The 19,383-nt window shown below is 36.6% G+C and overlaps 1 protein-coding gene and 1 long non-coding RNA gene across 2 annotated transcripts in view; one reads left to right on the forward strand and one right to left on the reverse strand.

Moving 5' to 3' along the window:
* Positions 1–932: 932 nt before the first annotated feature.
* Positions 933–3,078, forward strand: LOC130747711 (uncharacterized). The gene is made up of 2 exons (XR_009022464.1): positions 933–1,874; positions 2,592–3,078. It is a non-coding gene; the product is annotated as an uncharacterized LOC130747711 (long non-coding RNA).
* A 3,589-nt stretch (positions 3,079–6,667) lies between these two features.
* Positions 6,668–19,383, reverse strand: part of LOC130747712 (uncharacterized) — a 30,600-nt gene continuing 17,884 nt past the window's right edge. The window contains exons 15-32 of the mRNA XM_057600728.1: positions 19,090–19,178; positions 18,868–18,972; positions 18,558–18,656; positions 18,237–18,301; positions 17,576–17,724; positions 15,986–16,129; positions 15,785–15,892; positions 15,416–15,526; positions 14,365–14,472; positions 14,164–14,274; positions 12,288–12,463; positions 11,663–12,131; positions 11,215–11,322; positions 10,934–10,992; positions 9,857–10,235; positions 7,564–9,087; positions 7,155–7,359; positions 6,668–7,030 (exon numbers count right to left, since the gene is read on the reverse strand). Coding sequence (XP_057456711.1) covers positions 6,930–7,030; positions 7,155–7,359; positions 7,564–9,087; positions 9,857–10,235; positions 10,934–10,992; positions 11,215–11,322; positions 11,663–12,131; positions 12,288–12,463; positions 14,164–14,274; positions 14,365–14,472; positions 15,416–15,526; positions 15,785–15,892; positions 15,986–16,129; positions 17,576–17,724; positions 18,237–18,301; positions 18,558–18,656; positions 18,868–18,972; positions 19,090–19,178 — 4,110 coding nt within the window. The 3' untranslated portion in view covers positions 6,668–6,929. The remainder of the gene's footprint in view (positions 7,031–7,154; positions 7,360–7,563; positions 9,088–9,856; positions 10,236–10,933; positions 10,993–11,214; positions 11,323–11,662; positions 12,132–12,287; positions 12,464–14,163; positions 14,275–14,364; positions 14,473–15,415; positions 15,527–15,784; positions 15,893–15,985; positions 16,130–17,575; positions 17,725–18,236; positions 18,302–18,557; positions 18,657–18,867; positions 18,973–19,089; positions 19,179–19,383) is intronic.

A 19,383-nucleotide genomic window follows, 5' to 3' on the forward strand; every position in this document is an offset into this window, starting at 1 on the left:
TTTGTGCTTTTCACTTTAGAATTCATATATTTAATTTTTGTACAAAGAGATGTTATTTTGTTTATATTAATAGCATATGTTTCGGGAATTCATAATCATGAAGTGGAGACACACGCATTTGATGTAGTTTGGGGAATTCATCGTCCAAATAAATAATACTCGATCTGACCTGGGACTCATTGCTGCAAAATGTATTGATTTATGGCATTTAAAATTTATTTTTTTGGGACACTTTGGAGTAAACCAATAAACAAACATATCTACTAATCCAATTTGATTCTTTGTTTTGATGTTTTGTTTCTTAAGCTCTCGACCTTTAAACATTGAATACTATCTGATTCTCATCTTTTGTTTGTACGATACACAAGGATGACTATCTGATTTTTAGCCGCTCCTTAAAAAAAAATTAGAACAAAATTTGTTGTGGTGATGCTGAAAACTTAAATTGTTTGCCAATACTATCCAGCATAATTGCATTTGCTTCTCCAATTTATCTCAAATTTCATATTTTTTACTATGAAAAGATAACTACTGCAGTAGCAAAATTAATGTTCACAACTTGGGGTTCGGGGAAGAATATTTCTATTCTCTGTTGCTTAGAATATCTCTTCTTTTGAACCAAAAAAGAAGAATGTCTCTTCTTTTTGTAAATTTAAATCAATAATTAATATATTTTGGACCACTTTTATTAGCATTTTAGACTCTTTTATTTCATATGTTGTTTAATATATTTTTAATAATCAAGATATTGATAGACGTATCAAATACGAAATACATATTCCATACTAGTACGATTTTAAATTTAATAGATAAATTAGTTTTAATATATCATGTAATTTGCCGACACAAAAAATAAAAAAAGTATTTCATGTGTGGTGACGCGGATACAAAATAAAATATCTAAAGGACTCAAAACGCACAGCATCATTACTAGTGACCCGGTTTGGTTGCGCCGCGAAGCCCAAAAACCCTAATGACACAATACAAATGGCCCCGATAGCAAGCATAATGTTCATTTCCCCTTTGCCTTAGGGTTTCATCTCACGCGTTAATGGCTCGCCGGATGGTATCTTCCTTTTTCTGATCCCGATTTGCGTCCGGAGATGGAGACCTCTTTGTGTGGGGAGGAGCTGTTGGTTTGGCTCTGGGTCTGGGCGTGAGCCAGACCCATTTCTCCCGCAGTAGCAGCGATGATGATGATGATGATAAGAAGGTGGAGTACCACGCTGAATCTGGATGTACTGTTGCAATCGGCAGTAATGCGCCCCTTGGACGACTTTTCAATGTTTAGCACTGTATACAGACTGCTAGCAGTGGTTGAGGATGAATTCAACAACTGCCAGCAGTCTGTATACAGTGCTAATGCTTTGTCCTCTCGTGCTGCGGCTGCAGCACTCCTCCTTAAGGCAAGTGAGGAAGAGCTTGAGAAGCTTCAGCTGGCAGCAGCCCCACTGCGGTGGTAACTACCACCAATGCAGCCTCAGAGGCCAAGAACTCACTTAAGATCTTCTGAAGCTTGACGAAATTTGGGGTTCTGACGGCTCTAAGCTGGCTAGCGATGCGGTGGAGATCACGAACAAGGTAGCGGAAGCCACCTTAAAGGCCCAATCGGACATCGGGAACATGCTTTCCCTGTCAGTTCAGAATGCCCCTCTTCTCACCTCTCTGGAAGAAGATTGCAGGACTCAAGCCAAGAGGGCGAAAGAACTTGCTGAGAGGATTAAATGGAAAGTGGATAATCATGGCTATTGCAGAGGAGGGCCCGCCCAACTCGCAGTGGATGTTGAGCGTGGCGAAACAGCAGTCTGTGCTGCTGAGGATGCAGCAGCCCAGGGTCTTTCAAAGATGAAGACTCAGTGCGAAAAACAAATGAGGTAATTACTTTGCTGCAGATGGTTTCGATTTGTTATTTGCTGGTCTGTATAGTTTCCATGTAATAATTTCATGTTTGATGATAGTTTTGATTTGAGCTTGTGGGTACTGTGTTCTGGATTGTAGCTACTTCGATGAAGTTGGATTATTAGATTTTTGTGGTATTAATTCTCGCAATTGCATTTATTTGTTTTTGTAATAGAGCAGAACTGTAAAGATCCTTGGGATAAACTGTGCATCATGATTCATTGATACATAGTAGCAGTTTAAAGCAGTGAATATCTCTATTTTCAGGACCTGCAGTGAATAATTTTCTGCTTGGTGGAAGCTATTTATTTAATACTACTTTGTAACCTTTTGCTTATTGCTAGTAAAATTCACATAACTATCGATGATGATAGTGATTTGGCTTGGGGGTTCTGACATGATAAGATTATATTAGAGCTCTTTTAGTGCTTTTTAAGTAGATAACCTTCAATAAGCTCTGATAAGCTGGTCTCCAAACAGGCCCCTTGTGTTGATAGATCACTGATTATTACGCACCTTACTATCGCTTGAATCGAGGGACTAAGAGACATAACTTGTTTTTCTCTTCATTTCTTATTCTATACTATACATGATTGTCTGTATAATTTATCTGATTATCACATACTCGTAGGAATGCATCTTAATTTAGGGATTCTGATAATTGGACATGCTGCTGTTTATGTATATTCCAGGTGATTTCTGAATGATGACGTTGCACTGGCTCTGCACTTCATGTTAGGGGTTTCAAGATTACTTTGAATGCCTTGATTTTGATGGATTGTAATTAACTAACCAAAGAGCAGTGTTCTACGTACTCTCTCTATCACCGTGTTCCTAATTTGAGTTTTGGTTGTTCGCCTGAATCTTCTTGAAAAAAGTCTGTAATTAGCAATGATTGATTTACGTTATTATGGTACTTATCTTCGGATTTCTCTTTTGGTACACGTCGACCATAATCTTGGGAAATTAGATGTAATAGTGTGTACCTTTGGGCCTTTTGAGGTCTGTCGTTAATTAGCTTACTTTGTAGCCATGTTAATTAGCTTACTTGGGAGAGAGAGAGCACTCTCGAAATTGCTCTTGTTCATTTCATTTCCTTTGTACTACTGCATACACTGCTTCTGGGCTCATTCCAGAGGATTCAGTGCTATTTTAGTATAATCCGTTCCTATTTTCCTACTGTTTCTGGTACCTAACATTTATGTTAATAGTTTTTTAGAGGGGGTTGGGGGATTGGGTTTAACCAGTTTACAAACATCAGGGCCAGCTATTGCTTTATTTCACATTAAGCGCCTGCCTGGAGTGATACCCATCCTAATGGGCGGCTTTCTCTAAAAATCGAAAAAATTAGCTTCTCCCATGGGAACTGTATTGGTACTTCTTTTATTTGATAATACAGCAGAAAATATATTTTACAAAATTAACCGACAGTTGAGTTCCTTATATACATTGATGATGGTTTTGTTTCCTGCTATGAGTATAAAAACCTTTGTTAGAACAGAGTTACATGTATTGTGTTATGAGATTCTATTAGAGTCTTCAGTTTTACCTATTAGATCGTATGAGGTTATCCTATTTGATCCTACCACATGTATTGTTTATTTATTATATTAATTGCATAAGCTTATCAAGATAAACTCCAATAAGTGTTCTTTAGTTTGCATCCAAATATCTTGATATACATTACATAGATAAAATTGTTATTCTTATTATTTACTGAAGTTCACTTTTGGAAAACGTAGCTTGATCTTTACGTGTATTTCTCACTCAGATTCAGTGCATGTTTTGGAATTATTTCAAAATTGAAACTAAAGTCAAAATTAGGCTAATGCATGCTAATATCGATGGATCATTTCGATGACTTGGTCTTGTTTCATTAGTATGCACTTGTTGATTAGTGAGATTTATTGAAGCAGGACAAGTCACTAGTGAGAATAAGCAAGCCTTTATGAGTCATGACAGTTGCATTTCTATGAGTCAAGACGTGGAGGAATCCCATAGTTTTATAACAGAAGGACAAGCATATTCATGAGTCATGACAGTTGCATTTCTTCCCCTTCTTTTCAGCCTAGTATTGGGTTAGGTTATCACTCTCCACAAGTTTCTTTTTTGTCTGATATCGAATTCTGTTTAATCAAATATAACGTGATACATCATCATACAAATTTCCACTAAAAAATTGTGAAATTCTCAGGTTCATCTTTGCCATCATTTAGAAGAAAATATACATATCAAAAGTACCTCAAACATGTACCCAAAAAAAAGCACCTCAAACACTATCAATATAAATATTCATTTAGCACCTTCCTTTACGCATTCTGTATATTTACAAGGCTTAATCCAGTTTTTGGTCCCCAACCTTTGTCATAAATATGGCTTTAGTCCCTCTCCGAAGTAAAGGTGGGGATTGGTCCCCAGTTTTTTGCAAAATGATTGGTTTTGGTCCTTCCGGCCGGTTGAGTCAACGCCGGAGCTCAGCCAGCTGATGTGGCCCTTGCCACGTCAATTTATGAGCCTCGCTGGATTTTTTTTTCATTTTTCATTAAATTAAAAATAAAATTAAGACACTCTAATTAACTTCCTAATTACATACCTATTTTAACAAATAAAATGCAAATTAATAGTTCCTGGGTTCCTCTTCATCTATGTTCTTCATTTTCATATTCATCATCTTCTCCAGCATTAAAAATATAAAATCCAGAAAATAGAATAATTTATCATCAAACCCCTTCTTCCATTTAATTCACCAAAAGCCTTAAAATCAATCCTCAAAACTAGATCTAGGGTTTCCTCATCAAATCACAACCCCCAATTCGTGGAACACAAACAGCAACAAAACATCCCAATTCGTGGAACACAATAAGCAGCAAATCAAGAAGCTTAACCGATCCCTTAGGCGAAGATGAAGAAGCAGAAGAAGCATCACCAATAACCAAAACATCCATGACAACGTCCTCCATTTTCATCCAACCATATTCTTCTCCATGATCCAATACGCGGACCTCATCCAACCGTTTCTGGCGAGCATGCCGAGGATGGCGGCGAACGCCGATTCAGACCCCCTGAACCCGGGTTGCCTCTTGGCCCAACGAAAGAACCAGAGAGCAGATCCGGGTCGGGTTCAGACTGAATGGAGGACCCGAACGAACAGCTCAGACTGGGGAAACCGCTGCGCGCAAGTGATCAGAAACATGGGAAGGATTGTGGAGTGAAACGACGTCGTAGGGGCTGAAGGGGCATGTGCTGAAGGAGAAGAGGAAGCGAGATTTGAGGGGTGTGGCTGCTGGTGTGGAGAAGACTCTGAAAGAGAGGGTCATCGATTGAATGGAAAATTGGTGAATGGGTCTGCTGAAAGTGACAGAGGAAGATGGTGGAACCACATCCAAAGATATCATTTTTTGCTAATTTTTCTGGGTTTGATGAATGATCCTTTATGCACCTGAAGATTGATGTTGAAGAGTGGGTTTTTGATGAAGAAGATATGCAGATGAAGATTTGTAAATAATAATAAGGTGAAAAAATAATTAGGATGATGGGATTAAGGGTTTTAATTATGTTTTTTTTAGAATTTAAATGAAAAAGAAAAAGAAAAGCCACCTAAGCTCATTAAATGATGTGGCAATGCCACATGAGCTTCCCGGAGCTCCGGCGTTGACTCAACCGGCCGGAAGGATCAAAACCAATCATTTTGTCAAAAACTGGGGACCAATCCCCACCTTTACTCCGGCGATGGACTAAAGCCATATTTATGGCAAATGTTGGGGACCAAAAACTGGATTAAACCTATTTACAATAATCACAGGATTTCCTTCCACAGATTCATAGTTAACACAAACTAACTTAAAATCACAAAGCTAAGAAAATTAAAACCAAACCCTACACATAAACAAACCGGTTAAGTACATGTTTGAAAATTCTCCTACAATTGATTTTAAAGCCTAAATCAGTTCTAGGGAGAAGTGAGTAGCTTCTCGCGGCCAGAATTGATTATGAGAAAAGATAAACTGACTCGAACATGCCTTAAAATAAGAGATACAAATCAAGGAAACCAGCTTTCAAGGAAGTTGGATTGAAATTGCACCATTATTCACTGACCTACTCAAGTTGGAGCTCTTTAGCTTCAATAGATTATTATCACTTCCGAGAAGCAAAACATTGCGGAGATCACTTGGTGAATTTGGGTCATCATTTGGGATTTTACATGCCCGTGTTTTTCTTAGTTTTTCTTAGTCAATCTCATCCTGTATGTCTAAGTATACGAGGAGTTTCATTTTCCTGTCTTTCCTTTTCGTGTAGGTTTGAGCGTTAACCCAGTTAATTATAAAAAAGTAAAATACAAGGAACGAACTATGTAGAGGAGATTCAGAAAGTGATAGAGGAGCCGAGCCCTACATGAGGAACGAACTATACCGTCAATTTGATCAAATACAGTGATAATCATTGCATCAAGTAACAACTGTGAGAATAAATAAAACTATGAGAATAGGTCCTCTAAATTGTAAAAAATTGATTGATCATGTCAAGTTACAGTATCTAACATATTTTTGTGTGTTTAATAATAATGAAATTTAAAAATCAAAATCAATTGTAAGATGAAACTTGACAGATTCAATATTTTTTTACAATTGAAATGATCTGCCATGCCATGACAGCCCAGTGCCCAATATATTGAGAAACCAGTCCGTGTTATACTGAATTTTCTAAAATTCTCCAGAGTAAAATGCAAAATTGTAGTTCTTTTGGGAAATTCATAACTACACTCTAGCTATAATTTAAGGTCGTTAATGCCATTGCCAATAGAGGATAATAAATGATTAAATTATGTACAAAACCTTTGGGCTATGACTTGCAATCTGGCAAGAAAACTACGAATCTACTACTTCGATAGCCCTTTACTGCAACATGCCAACATCCACATTCACCTATCAACTCGGAATGTCTAGCTACATACAGCGGGAGAAAGCTGACTAAAATGGGACTGGGAAATTTTGTTTACAATTAACAATATTCTATTTTGTTTACAACAAATCTTAAATCAAACCCTCTGCTTGCAAAAGTCCAGGATAGATACATGATATCATCTGCTTTAAAGATTTCCTATATGCTTTTAGAAAAGCATGACCCTCCAATGCTGCACAAGACATCAATCAAGTAAAAATATTGAACACTTGTTTAGAAGAAATATTAAATAAATGGAAAAATAATGAAAAGGGAAATAAAATCAAATACAGGTGCTATCAAAGGGTTAAGCTTACCACTAAATAAAGATCTGGCTCCCTTTGAGAAGTCCTCCACACGTCCTAATACAGGTCTTATGCCACAAATTTGTAGAACACAAAGTTCCAAGTACAAGGCCATTTCAAGTATTTGCAACAATAACTTGCAAACATTCTGTGTTTCTGGGGATTCCCTCAGTTTATTGGCTTGACAGAGCTCCGCAACAATGACAGAAGCTTGATCCTGCACCAAAAAGAAGATAGAATCAGCTATAGATCCAATTATTTGCTTCTTGGGTTAAGTTCCCATAACAATGAATTTTGTGTAAAGCAAGGACTAGCAAACTTGCATAATCAAACTACTAACAGAACTTTGCTTTCCCCTATATTAGGGCATATTATACAAATGAAAACAGTATATCCATGCGATTTTTGAAGTTTGCAGTACCTGCAGTCCATGCAAGATTTCTGGCATTGGAAGTTCAGGAAAATGTGCAAGATCAACAAACCCTACCTCCTCAGCCCTTTTAGAAGCACCCTCAGCTTGTAAACACAGAAATTGTAAAAGAAGATATGTAATTCTATACACCTGCACAGCAACAGTGTCAGAGAAGCATGTTTTTGGAACAGCATCAGTAGACCCAGCGGCTTGACCATCGTATATAGATAAAGCAGTTGAAAAAGGAGGGGTCTTCTGTTTTGGCACACATCCAAGTGGTGAAAGAGCAAACCATCCATTTCTGCTATTGATATATGAAGGTTTTAAGGCAATTTCAAAATCCCCTTTAACAGTAGGTGGACACAGAAGAGGGGCATTCCTACTTGATGATTCACTAAGGCGTTGAGTTCCCCTACTAAAGAAGGCTAAAAGATGGATACACTTCTCTCGAAGTTGTCTATCCACATTTTTTATTGCCTTATTCCATGAATTCCAATGTTTTGCTAGCTCACACATGAGCATCAGAGTATGTTCTGTTTCTTTAAGATTACCAAAAGATATACACGACCTCTGTGCCCGAGGTCTTTTCTTGTCATGATCATCAGAAGGGAAGTCTGGGGCATTTAAGGAATCAAAAATAAGATGAGCTTTCTCTGAGAAAAAGTAAGGCATCATGCTGTCCACAATAGCAGTGCCAGAAGAACTGTCTCCCAAGGATTGAACCATAGCAGTAACCACGGCTAATCCAAGTCCCCAGATGTCTTGAAGTGTCTCGAACTTTTCTGATGAGCTGCCAGGATTCTCACTACCAATTCTAAGGAAAGCTTCATCAGATTCAGCAAACAGCACTCTCAAAGATGACAAGAAGCCAGAACAATATAGCATATCAGCACCTTCTCTAACCCGTGCAAGGGTTAAGAAGAATTTCATTATTGTCGGAGCTGCAGATTTTTTATCTTGGAGCTTTAGCATAACAAACTGCAACTGAAGATGATTCTGCAGGACAGGTAACCAAGTCCTGGGCACCAAGAAGACTCTCAGTATAACGTCCATGACTGATAGGGACAGCATGCAATGCTCAGAAGTCGCAATACAGCTACAAAGAATGGGTAGTAGGCCAAGGGTTGCATTTGAAACTGTTGAGAAATCCTCACTAGAACTCTCATTTGTTGCCCCACCTGAATGTGAACTGAAAGAGTTGGACTGAAGTACCAAAAGCAGCAATGTGAGTAATTGCTTCATGATCAAATTAGCCTCAGAAGGTACCAATTTAAGTTCACTCAATATTTTAAGACCTGAAGTTGCACATTTCAAAACAAGTTGGGATACAGATAAGGTTAGGCCTTTCCAGACTCTTGCCAACAAGAGGAGTAATTCTACTTGACATGCAAGAAAATTTAGCATATCCTGAGAGGCATCTAGAACAGATGATAATGTCTCAATGGTTGCAAGGAAAGATTGGCATGTAATATCTATGCAAGTGACCATGAGTTCATCCGGCATCCGCTCTCTTGTAGCAGCCATCCCTAGTGACTGCAAGATCATGTGAAAAATGAATATTGAATAGAGATAGGCCAACTCGCTTGGCATGAAGAAGAAAGTCATTTAAGAACAATGAAACCAAACAAGAATTCAATTAATCTATAAAGTAGAACAAACAAGAAGTAAAAGAAATTTGGAATACCAATGTTTAAATAACTTTTCACGCTATACCAAAATGTTTCTGATGTCCATAGTCAGATTTTCTTCCCCTTTGCATTTAACATATTGGGATTAACTGTCAGGCCGAACTGTTTACACAATCTCTGCTTTCATTGTCAACAGAAACCACCTCCAAATTATTGAATTTTTGACATGTTACCTTACTCAAAAGCCAAAAGAATCAACTTAAATCCATCACAAACAGACCCCTTTATAGCACATCCTATTTGACACTTGCAGTCAAGCAATCAAAATTATATAGCAAAGAGTCCTGCTGATGACTTCTATTTATCATGGGAAAATTTTACTGAAGAAAGTCATTATCAAAAGAAGTTTTTAATCATCCCTAGACAGTTTATTCCTAATTGAGGAAGAAATGTTCAGAATTTATAACTAATTCTTCATGTTATGATATTATCTTCCTTTCTACATATAAGAATCATGCATCAACAAGCTGGAGGACTCAATCCATGACATGGGAAAGCAGCACTGAGAAGCTGAGCCAGCACATGAACATTGCAACATTCAGAACTTACAACTCTCAACTCTATTATTCAGATAGGAAATGCAACAAAAGGAATTAAGAATTTTAAACTCTTACATCATCATGATAGACGGCCAACACTGCTGTAAGTCCTTTTAGTGCAGAAAGCTTTGAACTTGAAAACAACATAACTGAGTTTGCATCCTGCAGGAAACGCAGCATAGTTTCTGCTATCTCCTTAGATGTTCTCCAATCAGAACAATCCCACATATTTAATCTCAAATCTGCTCGCAACTGTACAAGGTCAAACAAGTACACGTTCTTTGCAAAAAAATCTTCATTGAACTGGCGTTGATAGGTTCCCAAAAAATTTGATTCAAGAAGATACTGAGATAATTCTTTGAACGGTCCAATACCAATTTTCCTTCCTTCGAGCTCTCCTTGTAAATGATAATAGAGATCATTGAGAATCAATTTCTTTAGTTCTTTCCCCTCACTGAAAATTAAGAAAAGCAACCACATTATGATCAATATAAATAATATAAAATATACATCTGTTTTTGCTAGACAAGAAAAACTTAAGACGTGAAATGTATGCTCGGAAGAAAAAGCATGACATTTGACTCAATTTAATAGTAATGGGGATATCATTAAAAATTGTGTTTCCTTAATTCTCAGTCTCCCAATTCTTTGAGATACAATGATCGTGAATCAGTCTGTTCTAAAGTTAATCGATTACCCACGTAAAAGGCAGGCGGGATTAAATGGAGCAAAATTAATTTTTCATTGATGTTCCAACACTGACAGATAATATGTAATTGGCATAGCAAACCTTTTAATAAAGAACATTGTCATGAGTCAACTGTACCCCTAAAGCTTAAGCTGTTGAGTAAAGAACACATGAATGATTTTAAATTATATTTCTAGCACGCCCCCTCACGCAAGACCCCATTTGGGTTTCAAGCGTGGACAATGCACAAGCCCACCTACCATGTGTTGAAATTCAATTTTTTTTATTAGAAGAATTAGGGGCGGCAAGGATTGAACTCTAGAGTATAGACCACTTAGTTATAGAGTCTTTGATACCATGTAATGAACCAAAACCTTAAGCTGTAGAGTAAAGGACACATGAACGATTTTATATTATATTTCTAAGAATCATAAAATTAGCAGCCATGGATAAAGTCCTGTAACCTGTAACCACGTTGTGAATACTGAGATAGCAATTCAGAGAAAGCAGGTTGAATGCTCAGCTGCAAACAAAAAACATTTCTACAAAATTAGAAAATTGTTGACAGTGACACTATAGTTAGCTGAAAACAGACATTGGTTAAATTTTTGACATAAAAAGTTTTAAACTTTTGAAGCCTTGTCATATTCGTTCAGATTTTAATAATACATAGATTTATACCCTATACTATGTTTTACACTAGCAAAAATGAGTTTCATAGAAGAAAGTAGATTAGATATTGGACCTTTGTCAGAATTCCATGAATCTTCTGAAGCAATGACACAGATAAACTTCCAGAGTCACTGGCTGCGGATTTTACCATCACATGAACAGAGAATAAAGTGGTGGCAACCTGAAAAATTACACGCATCTCAATAAAAAATGTACATTACATGCTGGAAGCAAAAAATTTAAAGAAAAAAACAGAAAGAAACTTCAGTTTGAAATGTTAACCTATTACTGCATCAGCCATCACGTATAAAAACAACGGAAAGAATTTTGATCTTTTAATTTGGATTATATAATGACATGCTGCAGACATTCATCAGAAAGTAGAAAATGGAACATGTACTACATGTTTAAAAAAACCATTGCAAGGAATTGTCATTGGATAGATCGCTACAAAATTAACCCTATCATAGTGAAGGCTATTAAACCAATTATATTAACAAGGAAAAAAACATCAAACTAACCTTTGCACCATGATATATATCACTATTAAATTCACACATATATGACTTTATTAGTTTCTCTAAAAAGGCCTCTTTGAACCATGAAGACCAGATTCGCTTAAGATCAGGAACATCTGTGGCTTTAGATTTTTGAGTTTTTGTGGCATTTTGCTCCTTGTCCTTAGATTCAGCTGTATTCTTCACAAGTGACTCTGCGTGCAACAACTTTTTCTGAAAGAATAATTCATATGCCATGATTCCCAGTATGGCAGACTGACAACGGAAAGTGTACGCCAGATTGAGAGCATCTTTTTCTTTTAGACTCTCAAGTAGAGGAGTTTCACAGCTAGCACTGTTCAAGATTGCATTGGCCAAGTGTTCCCAAAGCTTTTCACGGGTTCTTAGGAACTCCAAGAAATTTGCATACTGAGAAGCCCCTTGCCATAAGGCAAACATGAAGTTAAGTATACAAAGCAGGATGCAGGGTTTACTGGAGATAAAGAGAAGGATGCAATGAGCAGCTTATTAAAATTTAGATGACAAGCAAAGTAACTAGCAAAATAACAACCAGTCGGGATGGAAATTAAAGCAAAAAACAGAAAAAGAACCCACCCCCAAAAGAAGAAAAGAGTTCGAGAGATTGTACCTGTTGATCAGATCATCTGCCCTTTCAATATAGTGCATAAGTGCATCTACGAGACTGGAAATCTTAGAAACTAGTGGTACAACAAAAGTTTCATTTTTTTGCAGCCTTGCATCACTGGTATTTGAGTGGTCTTCACTGTTTTCCTCTAGAGCCATGATAGCAACAATAAAAGAAGGCTGCAGAAAGGAACGTTAAATAAGAAACTGACTATTGAACACAGCTGTGTATGGTGAGAAAGTAACTAAAAGCCCCCTAACCCAACATAGAAGAAACTGAAAATCTTTGATACAGTTATTTAAAATCAGTGCATGCAGAATTGTATGCTTGCAAAGGTCATGAGCATTGTTATATGCAAAAATATTCTTTGTTTGCTTATTCAATTAGGATTAAGAGCCTAGTACAAGAATAGATAAAGACTAGTGTTTTCACAACATAACATTTTGCCTTCCCCGCACAAAAATCAAGAACAAAAAACTAAGAACGTCTATTTTATCTCGCCTTATTAGAGTATATTAGCTAATACACATTAGTTGTGTGCTGACGTGGCAGCTAGGGCTGTTAGTCAGTTAGAGATTCAGTTATGGAATAACTGAATCGCACTCTCTCTCTCTTCTCTGTTAGGAATAGCTTGTAGAACAAGCTTAGTATTCTTCTATAAATACCTTAGAGAGTATCTTGTATCATTCATCAAAAAAATCAAATACAATTCAGTTACATTTTTCAGTTTCTCTCTAGTTCTTAACACGCGTCCTCAATTAAAATCCCTAATAATTTCAACGTGTTACTATAGGTACAACCTGCAACAACCTATCATGTCATGGTTCTGCTGAGTTCCCTAAAATTCGGAATTCATTTGTTTGGTATATTATGCCTCATCATATCTAAGGTTTCAACAACTGCCATTCACCTACCAATCGGCTGCAACTAATTGTGGCCAACCTTTGAACTTATCACCCACCTCTGGTGCATGCCCAAACATATCATTTGTCAATTCCATCATGCATCCTTTTGACAGCGAATCACTGACTGTTTCCTCACCACCATTAGCTGTTGTTTGACAGCCAGCCAACAACATTCTTTCTGGTAGGTAACACCACTGGCCGTCAACCACTCTTCCTTTAAATTGACCTATCACTAATTATTTCAAGCCAAACAGATAATCCTACAATCCACCACCATCTGACACTTTATTAGCAAGATTTATTTCGGACTCCCACACTCCCAAACGTGCCACCACCAAGGTTTCTCACTTCTGTGACACTTTCCTTCAACCACACATGGCCTCTGCCTTTGGCAATATCTCTAGCTGTCACTCATTGCGTCAAGACTGACTCCCTCTCGTCTCCTCCAGACCGAGACTCTTTTTGAGTAGTTGTCTCCTCCAGATCAGAATTAACAGTCAAGATAAATTTAGTGTTTTGTCTTTTGCATCAGATCATAAAACATATGCATCTCGGCATTAACTTCTTATGCACGAAAGAATATTATTCAAATCCCTATTTTCTTTCTTCCTCATTCCTGCTTAAATATTTATACCTTCATCAACACAATGTCCACACTTTTTCCTTCTGGTGAAAGCATTTTGAATAGTTGGCAAAACTTAACATAGGTTTGTGCTATCATATTGGAAGTGACTATGTCATAATTTCAAAAAATAGAAATAATATATATATATATATATATATATATATATGGCCAGCACCAGACAACCAAAAATGGTACCAGTGCAAGTGCTATCATATTGTACGTGACTATGTCAGAATTTTAAAAAATTAAAATACATATTGCCAGCACCAGACAACCAAAAATTGTACCAGTGCAAGTAACCTTTTAACTCTAAAAACCAATTCTTTAATCGCTAATACATAATTCATACCTGGTAATATGCTGCAGAAGTTAACAGATTAACAGTTGCAACAAAGAGATCTTCATTCGACTCTGGTTGCTCCAGCAGTATGCAGCTCACAGAGTGCCTCAAATATATGATCTAAAACAAATTAGAAAAATTATCAATTAAATGAAGCTTATAAAGTAAAAGAAAAATAAAGTTGAAGAAGCTGAAACTAACACTCCAGACCTCCTGATTATCTGGAGCAAAGAACGACGTTCCATATGAAAGCGGTTGAACACAATCCGTTATGGCAAATAATGTTGAAATAAACCTGACAGCACCAAATTGAATGGCCTACATAAACAAGACATTATTGTTAAGCAACACAGTAGGAAATCAGGCATTATCACGAACATGTCTGTCACCAAAGATATGTAGGGCCCACTTGTATACTTGATGAAGGAAATGTGTGACCAAGCATGCCCAAAAAGGCAATACAGCAAGGAGAAGAGAGATAAGATGACAAACAGACTTGTCAATAGTGTGCGATAGCGACGGCGGAGGAATGGCCCCGGTCTGCTACAAGGCATCACATTGCAGTGTGGTTAAGAGCAGTGGATGACACAGCCAAAATAATAGGTTTCGCAGCGCCATCACAGCGCTACGGCAATGGGAAGTGAAAAACTTTGAATTTGCCCTCAGTTTTAATGTTAGGGTAAAATTTGAGGGTAGATTTGGATTTTTGCTTCGGAACAGTAAAGAAAAGCCCCGGTTACATCTTCGAACTCTCACTTTCTGAATCTCGTTTTCTGAGACATGACTTCTGACCCAGCAGTCCAGCCACTGCACAACTTCCGACGAACTTCCGGCCATCCCTCTGCAGCCCGGACAGCTTTGTTTCCTTCCAGCAGCTTTGACATCGCTATTCTGTTCTGTTTTATTCTTTCTGTTCCTTCCACTCTCTTTCATCTTTATATTTTTCCTTTTTTTGTTGGTTTTGTTTCTTTTGAATCTGGTTCTGTTTTAACCCATTAGTCTTTGTGCTGAATGTCACGAATTTTTAGTAGTTTTTATCATTTTTTAGCATATATATGTATATATGTATATAATATAAATCATAAAAATCCATCACATATCACTAGCTGTTGGAAGAAAGATAACAGGAGGCATATGTTTGATATTGTTGAATAACAACTCATTATTATACATCCAGGTTGCAGTTAAGATTAAGCAGATGTAAAGATAGAAACAATAAAAAATGAAATAACACAAATTCGAGCAAGGATAGAGTTCATACAGGATCTCGAAAATATGAGATCAAGGATATGACAGAAGTGATGAGAGGAACTGGTTTTGTTGCGCAAGAGAACACTGCCTGGAGAAAAACAGGAATGCTTGACAAGGTATCCTGGACAACATAAAATGATTTTCAGAATTTTCATAATGTTGAGATATCATAGATATAGACCATAATAAGGGAAGACAAGTTATGAATAATAATTGACAATTAATCAAACTATTGATTTATAATACAGAAACAGTAATGCTTAAAACTTCCAAGATGGATATAACAAAAGAAAAATGACATTCCATAAATTCACGATGAAAACAAGAATTTCTATAATCATACGTGAATGATAACCAGTTTAGAAGTTTTCCTCAGTACCTTCGAAAGGTTGGTCAGCATGACTGAAAGAATATCTAAAACAGAACCTATAGCAAGCTGTAACCCTTCAATTTCCAGTGGATCAAATAAGCGGCTTATGTGTAATTTCTGTTAAAGAGTGTAATTTCTGTTAAAGAGAAGTGCTTTTGTCAATAAATAAATTGATGATAAATAAACCCAAAAGGCTTCAACTTATGTCACCTCCAAAGCATGTGCAGTAGTGCAAGCAGTTTGGAAGAGCATGTTGTGGATGGAAGAGTCACAGAACAACACATTGTGCACGATCTCACCCAATTTACCATTATAAGGCCGCGATATAATGCATTTTTTCACCAACTCAAGAACCTGCAGCAGAATCCCCATGTCTGAAATTAATCAAAATAGCATAATCCAAATCATACTGCATAAAACCTACATTATAAATTTATTATATGTTCCAGTCACTTTCCACTGCCTAGCAATGAATTAGAAGTGAATACAGAGTTTAGACTTTCGAGCACCAGAAGCTAAATCACACAATTCCTTATCATGTAAATGTCTTTTAACCAGCAGCAGTAAAAGCCATATTAAATAATCCACTATGTCATATTATAAAATCTTGACTTTCAATTGACCAGTGCTACTGGAAGAGGCAATCTTAAAATTCAACATTCCCTTCATCTAAAAATGTATTGCATGTTCCAAAACTTTCAAATAACCTGTCAAATGTAAATTGCAACAAAAAAGTTGAATTGGAAACGATAAAAAAATGTTCTCTCAAACTAACTATTGTCTCGTGGTTGGATCTTCCCAATATGCCTTTCAGGAATAAACCACAGGGAAGGGAAGACGACTGGAATTGCCACAGAACATGGAGGATTGTTGGGACAATAATGATGAGGGTTATCCTGGTCAGAAGATTTTTTTTTTGATAAGCCAAATATTATTGAATTAGAAGTACAAGGGGTACTTCAACCCAATACAGAGAGTGTAGGTAAATGCAGAATACATTGTGCTTATTACAGAACAAAACGATCAATAGATACACCAGCAAAAGATGAAAGTTTGCATCCTGGTCAAAAGATGCTAAGCTATTGACATCAGTCTACCTCTATGAGTAATGTCGCTCAAAGTTGGCTCCATCACAAGTGTCTCAAACATCCACCATTCTCTTTGTTGAAGTCTATGTTTCCATATTTTTTTTTCATCAATGTCAATTGAGTATTTCCATTGTGATGTCTGCGAGTTTGCAACAATTAGCACGCTCTAATATAGATTCGCCTGATGATTCAGCAGATAACTCATCTGCTGACTCACCAGCAGGACCATCTCCAAATTACACAAAGTTGAAGGCAGGCAAATCGAAAATCCAGCATAAGAAAGAGAGGGGGGGGGGGGGGCTAAACCGGTCCACCAGCGAGTCCAATCATCTAAACCTGTGATATGTGCTGAAGGTTTTAATTCTCCCCCCCCCCCCCCACTCGTTTGGACAAACCTAACAGACTTACATTTTACCCTGACTTAATAAGGTCTGATACCCACTTGAATTTGATTTATTCTGTATACTTTGCTGCTCAATCCGCACTAAACTATGATATACACACACACAGAAAAAAGTAACAAAAACTTACAAAAGAAATTAAGCTAACACAATTTCTAAATGTATTTATGCTATAAAACGAACTAAGCTAATTAGAAAGAGAGATAATAATAAAAATATCATATTTCCGACAAAACCTTAGAAGTACTCCACTAAAGAATAATAATAACTGAGTACAAAATTATATGACTACAAAGAGAAGTAGGACATACCTTCAATGTTATTTTCCATCTAATATGCTTCACCTTGTACTTCCAATACTCATGATTGACCAGGACATACTGAAAAGAGAATATGATCAATGCCAAGAGAGCATCATTCTCTATTCCTGTTTCTACAAGCTGTATGGTGAAGTCTAGCACTGCAAGATTCAGTCAAGAAATGAAGACAATGGAAATAATTTATGTAATACAGCACAGAACTCATAAATGTATGACAAATCAATAAATTCTATTGCATTAATTCTTTATTACAAAGTTAAATCAACATAGATCTACATTAGTGTACTGTCATAAAGTACATAAGTTGATTATTGTATTTTTCTTCCTATTCAGGTTATTGGTTAGTGAATTTGCTATATTGCAGTAAAAGGATAAAGCATAGCATCTGATCATAATTTAAAGGCTACCACTGCAAAAAAAGTTGCAATTTCTTTGAAAACACTCATCCAATATATTGAGTGCCCCCGAGTTGTCAATGAGTTGTCAATGTATAAAAATCAGAAAGTAGAAAGAAAAAAGGAAATGGGGACTCGTCTTCATATAGTTCAACTCTCAAAACAAGCTAGTTAAGCACAAGAACGCAAGCGACAAACAATCAGAAACAAGTCAATAGTATAACAATACAATGGATAAAAAAACATGTTAGCCATGCCTGATATTGCCAAGGGGAAGTCGTTACTGTTCTGCTCACAGTCGATTAAAAGCATCCTAGCCAGTCTGCCAGAAAGCAACCATGAGTAACTGAAGATATGACTTCATATTCAATAAAATAAATTGATAAAAAGCCATGACGAAAATACATGCCAACCAGAAAAAAGCATAAAAATATGTGATGGCATAGAATAGACTATAGAGGACGAAAGGATTAACATAACCCATTTCCTTCTATGCAAGTACATAATTTGAAACTAATTTCATGAAGACAATAAGTGCCTAATTGTATACGCATGCTATTTTAAAAGTATGGTTTTACCTTGAGAAGTTACTAGTGCCTGCACTGAAAACACTTGTCTGCAAAGTGATATCAAATAGATTTGCATTTAGAGTGGCTGCTGATACACTAGATGGACAACTGTAAAGGAAAGGAAAAGAATTAGGAAGCCTTATCACAACAACATCGTCAATTAAAAAAAATGAAGGTCAAGGCCATATAAAATTAAATCACTAAGAGCCAATGTATCAAAATATATGTTTTTTACTCCTAAGACTTGATACACAAATACCGATCAAATAGTTTATTAGCACAAATTTTTAAACTTCTAAGGTAGAATAAGTTCAATCACCAAGTCATCATTATCCACAAAATCTTAACGCTCATTGACATAAGTGCAGCACCATAGGAATTTAAGGGAAGATTTTTGACTAGATTGCAAATTATCTCGACAATCCTGTAAGACAGAAAATAAACAATTAAAATCGAACAGATAACAAAGAAACAAACAAAGAGAAAATCACAATCATTTTGAAAATTAATCAAGGGAAATCATTCAAATGGAATACTTTACCAGACATTCTTCTTATCCTGCTCATTCACCAAGTCAATAGCATGAAATTGCAGAGAGTTACGAATGTTCATCATACCAAAACAAACACCCTGCATATAGTCAAGAATCTGTCAGATAGAAGGGGGGGGGGGGGGGGAGAAAGTTATAACACAAACAGAAGAATTTTATAAAACCTCAGCACCCTGTTACGGCCCACATTGACTACATAAATGGCCAAAATAGTCCTTATAAAGTTTCAGGCAATCCTCTATGGGGTAGAGTTAGGCCTAACGGAATTTTAAGATAGTATCAGAT

This window comes from Lotus japonicus, chromosome 3 (genome assembly GCF_012489685.1).
Source record: "Lotus japonicus ecotype B-129 chromosome 3, LjGifu_v1.2".
NCBI classification, from domain to species: Eukaryota; Viridiplantae; Streptophyta; class Magnoliopsida; order Fabales; family Fabaceae; genus Lotus; species Lotus japonicus.